Source organism: Coptis chinensis, chromosome 6 (assembly GCF_015680905.1).
Source record: "Coptis chinensis isolate HL-2020 chromosome 6, ASM1568090v1, whole genome shotgun sequence".
NCBI classification, from domain to species: domain Eukaryota; kingdom Viridiplantae; phylum Streptophyta; class Magnoliopsida; order Ranunculales; family Ranunculaceae; genus Coptis; species Coptis chinensis.
Window position 1 is genome coordinate 62,308,652 of NC_141461.1, and position 8,992 is coordinate 62,317,643.

Sequence of the window (8,992 nt, forward strand, 5' to 3'; positions counted from 1 at the left end):
ACTTAAATGTATATCAAACTCAGAGTATCATACTATTGAATTATATGTAACTTGGAGTATCATATTATGGAAAATGTGACTAAGTGTAGCATATTATTGAAGTATTATGCGATTGATAGTATCATATTCCTAAAATATATGAAACTACTAGTATCATATTATTGAATATGGGATTAATAGTATCATACTATTGAAGTATATGTAACTTAGAGTATCATATTATTGAATTTGTGACTAAGAGTATCATATTATTGAAGTATTATGGGCTTTATAGTATCATATTATGGAATATGTGATTTATAGTATCATAGTATTGAAGTATATGTAACTTTGAGTACCATATTATTGACTATGTGAGTAAAAGTATCATATTATTGAAGTACCTAATCTTGGGTTTATACAGGACATGGTTTGAGTGCCACAAGCAAGTAACGGGGTTTTCTAATACTTTGCACGAAAGTTTTGCTTCTATAGAGGAAGGACAACGAGCTATAAAAGGACAACGAGCATGGACTCTCTACAATAGTCAACACAGTGCTTCATGTTAGAGTTATCCCTCATATGAGGAGAGGAGAGAAATTCATTTTCAGCTTGTGTAGAGAAGACAGAGCGCGCCCCGCGCCCTCCACAAACCATTTTGAAGTGCACCCTGCGCTCAAGAGCTTGGACATCGTCCAAGGCATGACCCCGCGCCCTGCATAGGCAAATCTGGAGTACACCTAGTACTCAAGCACCTTGACATCGTCTAAGGCAAGAGCGCACCCTACGCTAATGTAGTACAATTTTGAGCGCGCCTCGTGCCCATGCCTATTTTGGCAAGATTCTATTTTTGCGGAACCGTGAGTTTTGCATCATAAGTTTGGGTTTTTGGCAAAACCAAACACACGAGAGACAGCACAAAAGTCAGAGAAAACCCAATCTTGAAAACTATCAAGATTGAGAGATAACTTTTACAGAGAGATAACCTTATAAAAAGATAAGACTGATCTAGTAAGGTGAGAGACTGAAATGAGAGATTGTAATATTCCTTCCCACTTTATAAAAGGACTAGCTCTTGTGGAAGTAGACATCATTGGCGAACCACGGTATATCTTTGTGTTGTGGTATGCGTTTAATTCTGATTTACATTATTATCTGTTGTTAATAGTTGTTTAGCGAGTTAGGCATGTTAGCATAGGTTGTAGTTGATATTTAGAAATTTGTCTGGAGTTGAATTGTGTTCAAATACATGTGTAGTGGGGAAATCGATTGGTATTGGTATAAACCCCAACACTTCACCGCACCCTTCAAAAAGCCACATGCAACTATGTCTCGAGCTAATAGGTCACAGGTGCTTCCTGAAGCTCCAATTGTCCCACTGAATTTTTCATCAACACTATCTCCTCTTCCAGCTATGCCTAATCTCGTTCACTAGATTCAATATGTCATTTATTGTTCGATACTAACGTATATATTATATGTAGTAGTTTAACTAAAGTATGCTGCAACTAGTGGTTTAATGGGTAGCTTAGTGACCCAATTGAAACTTTTTCACCCGATTATTCCGGTTTTACCCTTCAAAATATGTGGCTTAAAATCCTGCGCATGTGAAATTTGGGTGCACCCGACGCACCCTAGACGTCCTCAACTTTATATTGCAATTGGAGAAATTTAACTAGATAAATGCTAAGCAGTGGGGGCGTGAGCTGAGGGTGGAGAAGAGAGAGGGAGAGATGGGTTTGTGGGTGGAGAGAGAGATGGGTTTGTGGGTGGGAAGAGAGAGAGAATTAGGGTTTGGTTAAGAGGGAGAGGGAAGGAAGGAGGGAGAGGGAGAGAGAGAGGGATAGGTGAGGAGAGACCTTAGTCACACAAACCGTCTTGTACCCTCTTCGCTCCCACTTCAAAACCACGCTTTTGCACTTTTTGACCAAAAGCTCCATAAAACCGCGCTCTTAAAATTCAAAAACTGCGCTTCGAAAATGGAAATCGCGCTCTCAAAGAATTTCACATTTATGTTTTATACAAGCTCAATTTTTCCATGAACTATGATTAAAAAAGCTACTATACTATCTTATTAGAAGCTTAAGCATAAGATTCACAACCGTTGGTCGATCTGGATAAGTCAATAACTGGAGAGGAGGTTCTAATGAAGGTTGATGGTTAACATTCTAACTATTGATGACTTGAGGAATGCCAAACTTGCACTACTTAAATCACTGTAGGTGGAATTACTAGAATCGATTGTAGATGAGATATCTTCCTCTAATGAAATAACATACCATTAGAGGAGAAAAGGGAGAGTGGAAAGATTGTTGCAAGAACAGTAAATTACACAAGTAAGAAAGAAACAAAATTAAACAATTGTGGAGCGATTAGTGTTTGGTGACAGTGTCTTTGAGTTTTGACAATATGTTGGGTTGTCTTGTCTTTATGCGTTTTTGGTCTCAAAGTTTTTTTGGAAAAGCTTGTGGAGCCACTCAGCCATCTGGCCTTGGACATGCATTTGCAAGCTGTAAATTTTGTTCCAACAGAACTTATATAAAAAATCGAAAAGCTAGGGTGCGCAGGGCCCCCAACCACACATTTTTAAATTTGTGACCGGGTGTTTAAGTTTTGAGGAAAAGGAACAGTAAACAGCAAGTGAGGGTAAAAACGTAAAAGCAACAAGTGAGGGTAAAAACGTAAATGCTCCCTCTTCTCTAAACAAAAAAGAGTTGTGCTTTAATGTCCGAAACCAAAAAGTCGGAAAAGAGACAAAAAAGAGTTGTGCTTGAATCATGATTTTGCAGGTTTTTTCTAATCCAAAGTGGAAACTGGAAGTAATCTGACAAATTTTCTCGAAGTACTTTAAAAAGGTGAGCCAATTGTAATAACTTTTCAATTAATAAATTCTTCCACTGTGACACCTGACTGCCTGAGAAATGACTGTTAAAATTGTCATGGGTTGGTTAATGGTAGACAGTAACACACCCTTCCAGGATTGAATGTGGCCCAGGGTCATCAGTCATCACCATGAGAATGCCCCTTATATTTTGTTTTCACAACCTTGGTTACAATGTATTAGCTTGCAGTTTTTGAAGTACAAAATATTGTAAGAACTGCAAACTAATCTAATTAATCAGAAATTGATAGTAAGTCCTCATGGATGCAAAACAATGATCAAGTTGAGGAGCCCGAGTTATCCCTCACCAGTAGGGTAATGTGGAGGATCCATAGCAGGCATTGTGTCGGAAGTCGAAACTTGTGGCTTGAAAGATCTTTGAGGATACATTTTAGGATTCTCATGTCATTGCTTATAGATTTCAATTATTGATGTGGGTATGAGTGTTGAGAGAACTAATAATCAAAAAGCTGATTGCTATCGCTATAATTATGGGGAAATAAAAGTTCATTCAATGCACAAGTGTTTAAGAATACTAGCAGTTTCAGTTTATTGCTGTGTTATGTCATAAGTATTCCATCTTACTTTGAGCAATCGTGATATTTTAAAGTGGTAGTTGATGAGAAATTTTTTAATTCCTGGATCAAGATATCGAGTTTGAGTATCTTGAACTTAATCTCTTTATTTTTCTTGTAGCCATCCATTTGCACTCAAAGATCAAGTGAGTCCATAGAGGATGCAACACTGACTGATGTCTTGAGGTCCTTTTCAAGTGAAACAAGCACCAAAGCCATTATCAAAAAGATCAGCGCAGATGTAGCCTAACTACTTCTAGCACATGCTTTTCAGGTAATAAGTTGTTGCTTCGTTTGTCCTTTAGCTAAGTTGACTCTACATTTTCTTCAATATATTAACTGTACAAAGCTAATACCTAATATCTTTAACTTGGATTACATGGTGATAAAACTGTTTGCGGGTGGTATAATAGGGTACTGGTGCTGTTAACTTGGATGGTCTTTGGGGGTCTCTGTATTTTGATGGGGTCACGTGGGGTGGTATGATCTTCCCTAGTGGGATGACTGTATTAGGGGTTTAGGTGGGGGTCTTGGTCTTGTTTAATTAGCTGCTGGCTAACTACTTAAATATTAATGTAATTTATTTTTTAGATTAACTTTCATGGATTAAAAAAAGGAAAAAAGTGTCTTTTACTTGATTTATCTTCTTCACGTACCTAGAGGCCATATTTTGAGGGTTTTAGTCTCAGAGCTTTTAGTGGTCAACACAATCTGGGAGAAGATTATATAAGAAGAGGACGTCTAGTGTGTGCAGGGTGTATGGGTGTGCTGGCATAAGAGACATTGATTGCAGTACTTTTTGGTACAATAAACCCTCACTCCTGCCTGATGAGTGTCTCTTATGCCAGCGCACCCATACACCCTATGCACACTAGACGTCCTCTTCTGATATAAGAAAAGAAGGTTATGATAGAGTTGGCTATCCAGATGGTAGTAAGGTTATAATGATGTCTTCTCAAATTGAAAATAACTTTCAATTTGAGAGGAAATCATTACAGCCTGACATCCTCCCGGGGTAGCTAACTCTATCATGTCCAGCTTCTCAAATATTTCCTTGTATTTTAGGTTAAGAGTTGTTCCATAGACATGTATAAACAATGTCATAGTAATATATCACATACACAAAGGATAAGTGTGACAAAAAATAATGTGGGAAAAGGACGAGAAAGCCGACCTACACAAAAAGTGAACAAGAAGAATGAAAGAGAGAGAGAGGGAAAACAAAAAGTGGTTACGGTAATCATCATCTACTAGATGGAGCCTATGACATGGGGGATTTGGGTACTGCTAGTGGTGTGTCATTAACCTCTACTCGTTTATGTGATGTAAATACTAGCTATGACAATTTTTATCTCTAACTTTTCTATTACTAAACAATTAACCTAAAGGTATGAGGGTTTCACTATGTCATTTCCCTATTATTTGAATTCACATTCAAAGCACGGTCTAATAGGTATGGAAATATAGGAACCTCATATAAGAAAATAAGGTTATGATAGAGTTGGCTATCTCGGTGGCTATCAAGTTACAATGATCTATCTTCTCAAATTGAAAAAAACTTTCAATTTGAGAGGATAGATCATTATAACTTGACAGCCTCCTGGGGTAGCTAACTCTATCATGTCCAGCTTCTCGAATATTTCCTTATATTTTAGGTTAAGAGTCATTCCATAGACATGGATAAACAAAGTCATAGTACTACATCACATACACAAAGGTTAAGTGTGACAAAATAATGTGGGAAAAGGACGAGAAAGCCGGCTTACACAAAAAGTGAACAAAAAGAATGAGAGAGAGGGAAAACAGAAAGTGGTTATGGTAATATGTGTTGACGACTGTCCGGCTACAACAAAGCTTCGTTAAAAGCTACTTTCAGTAGAATCTTCAGCAACGTTTCAATGTCTTGATTCCCGAAAGCAGCTAGTGGTTGGGAGGTTTTTCAAGTCTGCATATGTAAAGTATGTAAAATGTAAGTCAATCTGAAGACCTTTTATGATGCCTACTGTTCATTTGACTATAAAGAATGAGTAGTCGTATGTATTTGCAATGACAATTAAATTTTCCATCACCGAGATGTATATGTTATTGTATTAACTGGTGTACATAATGTATATGTTTCATTGCAAAACGGTTGCTTGGGATGGAGACACAATTCAAGTGCACGGTCGGTAAACAACTGGAAAAATTGATGCTTAACAGATTTGTTAATGGCCAAGTAACCTATGCACACAATTTTTTCTCATATATCATCGATGAAAATTGACTTACTTCAAGGATGCACTATGCAGGTATTAAATTGGTATCCTCGAGAGATAGAGAAGATAATTGATAGTGGTTATAAGCCTCATAATAGAGCACTTACCAATTGGTATCTCTGTGTGTGTCTCTCTCATAGGTACCATTGTATGTGACCTCAACATCCTTTTCTGTTTATACCTCATTATATAAAACAAAGTGTTGGGTTTTATTTATTTATTTATTAATGGCATTTGGTTTGGAAATGCAGAAGAAGAACTATTGTGTAATGGGGGATGTTTATGGAGTATTACTTGTGCCTAAAGAACTTGAACTTGAAAAAGATACTTCATTTATTGCTGCTAACCTTAAATTTCAACTGCTCAATGTTGGGAAAGCTACCAAAGTGAGTTTTTTTACATTATTTTTAGTGCTTGTTTGGATTAATGTTTTAGAGATGTCATTGGAAAAAGAAGAATCTTTTATGTTGATGCTTAAATGGAATTTGGAATAGTAAGGGGTATCCAAACACACCCTTGATTATAGAACTAAAAAATGCCGAGCCTTTTTCAAATTTTTTTTTGCTTCAATGGGTTATACCAGTTTTCTTCCTGTGGACCAGATTGATTTGTAGTTGAAGAATAGAGATTGTTGCATGTGGATGCAGGAATTTTTTAGAAGCAGAGAGGTTAGAGAGTTTTTCAGTGGAGCCTTAGCTGGTGCTATGACTAAAGTTGTTCTTGGTCCCCTAGAAACCATAAGGTGAGACATTGCAGTTTCAGTTTTACTACTAATTTAATCTTAGTAGTTTAATAGCAGTATGCTACATATAGTAATTTAATCTTAGTATGCTATATCTAGCAGTTTAATAGTGTTATGCTACATTTAGTAATTTAATATGCGTATGCTATATGTAGTAGTTTATTAAAAGTATGCTACAAGCAAAATGAATAGTTAAGGGTAAGAAAGTAACAACACATCTTCTCTCTCTCTAACATTTAGAATGGCGCTAACTAAACTTTTCCCTCTCACTAAAATCCGTTCAACTTGAGAACTCTTGCCTCCATTTCTCGTAGTGTACTTTGATCTTCAACAATTATAAGTATGAGGTTAGTTGATTTCTTTTTTGGCTCCTTCTCTTTTTCATATCTAGGTAAAATTTCACAATTGAATGGTGTATGATTTAATGTCAAATGAAGTTGACATTGAATCAAATGAAGTTGACATAGAAATTTTCCAAAATGGTATATGGTTTGAGCACCATAGTTATTTGGTTCTGACCATTATACTGTTCAAGCATTTATGTGTTTTTTTTTTACAATTACCACTATGATTACTTCGTAGAGTAAGAAAACGAGTGAATATGCGCTAAAAGTGTACTTGTTTCATGTAGCAATCCGATGATGAATCACTTCTCTGATGGCGAAGAAGATTGACTTCGAAATTCATGTTTTGATAGTTTTACGTATGAGGATAGTGATTTTGTGGATGTCACATCTATGGGGGAGGGTGAAAATATTGAAATTCATGAGAGCGATTGATAGAGGCGATTGGTGGTGTGAGGCTAGTAGAGTTTTTGAAGCAGACAAAGCAATATTCTATTCTATGCAGTTCAAGACGACTGAGGTGGCTTTCGCAATTTACAATCAATATGCAAAGTTAGTTGGTTTTAATGTTCGTAAAGATACTTATAGAATGCGTACAGATAGTGTTCGTGTTAAGCGGAGATTTCTATACTCAGCTGCTGGTGAACGAAATGTAAACAGGGTGACACCTAGAAAACGAGACATCGAATCCAGAGAGTCGAAGGCCATCAGTAGGTTTAAATGTAAAGCCCGCTTTGAAGTTGGTTATGATTTTGAATCAAATTTGTGGGTTGTGAAGGATTTTATTGGGGAACACACACATCCACTTGTACCAAATCCGAGCTCGATGTTCTTAAGATCACATAGAAATGTAAGTGAAGAAGATTTGCAATTTGCTACGAGCCTAGTTGATGTTGGTATTCGTAAATACAAGGTGATGGATGTTTTTGTACATAGGGCTGGAGGTTTCTTAAGTGTTGGTTTTTTGAAGAAAGACTTGTATAATCATATGGGGCTTGATAGGAGAAATCGATGTATTAATGGTGACGCCAACACACTGCTGGTTTCATGGATAACAAGGCGAAGGGAGATCTCTTATTTCATTACAATTATAACTTAAATGAGGGTGGGCAGCTGGTTAGACAGTTTTGGGTAGATTCCACCTCACGTGCGGACTACAGTTGCTTTGGAGATGTATTGTTGTTTGATTCAACATACAAGAGCAACCAATACATGATGCCGATTGTTGTGTTAGCTGGAGTGAACAACCATCGACAAACAGTAGTGTTTGGTTTTGTATTGTTGACGAGTGAGTGTGTGGAGTCTTACGAGTGGGTATTGAAATCTTTGGTTGGCGCGATGTATGGCAAACACCCTAAGTCATTGATCATTGATGGTGACCCAGCGATGCGCGAGGCTGTGAGATCTACTCTCCCAAATTCGAAACACCGCTTGTGCTGTTGGCACATTATGAAAAATTGCCTAAAAAATATCCACATCCTTGGATTTTCAAAAGATTTTTGCTCTATTATGTTTATGAAGTGCTCGTCCAATGAGTTCGAAGAAAGGTGGGAAACACTCTTGAAGAAATTCCAAGTCAGTAATAACAAATGGGTGAACATGATATACAAGAAAAAAAAGATGTGGGCAGAATCATATCTCCATGGTGAGTTCTTTGCAGGTTGCAAAAGCACCTAATGTTGTGAGAGTATAAACTCCGTAATCCGGCTTCATGTGAAAGTTGGAATGCAGTTGTTTGAGCTATTTGGAAAAATGGAAGTGGTAGTTGCAAATATCCGGCACCGAGAGCACGAGGAAGAGGTGATGACGAAAGTAACCAAACCAATCCTTCATACCCACTTGAACGATTATGCAAAGTAGGCTGCATCTATATATACACGAGCTGCTTTTGATTGTTTTAAGAAGCAATTAAAGGACGAAGTGATGTACACTGCAGACGGTAAAAAAGATGTGGGTGATAATATTCGTGTGTACACCATGAGTCACCATTTGAATAGGGAAAAAAAGTCGACTGTGAGATAAAATGTTGTATTGCAGGATGCTAGTTGTTCATGTGGGCTGTTTGAGTCGTCTGGATTTCCATGTAGACATATCATTTCAGTTTACAAACATGAGGACGTTGGTGTGATACCTCAGGGCTACTTTTTAAGGAGATGGACACGAGATGCTAAATCGGTTGTTCGATTAGGAGAACCCAACTTTTCTGACCGAGCGGC

The 8,992-nt window shown here is 37.3% G+C and overlaps 1 protein-coding gene across 1 annotated transcript; it reads left to right on the forward strand.

Moving 5' to 3' along the window:
* The first annotated feature begins 7,197 nt into the window (after positions 1–7,197).
* Positions 7,198–7,875, forward strand: LOC147493856 (protein FAR1-RELATED SEQUENCE 5-like). The gene has a single exon (XM_086567961.1). The coding sequence runs from the start codon at positions 7,198–7,200 to the stop codon at positions 7,873–7,875; it is 678 nt and encodes a 225-aa protein (XP_086424087.1).
* The last annotated feature ends 1,117 nt before the right edge of the window (positions 7,876–8,992 follow it).

Excerpts from the sequence above, each read along its gene's own strand:
- LOC147493856 (XM_086567961.1), top strand. The coding sequence starts at position 7,198 with ATGAGAGCGATTGATAGAGGCGATTGGTGGTGTGAGGCTAGTAGAGTT.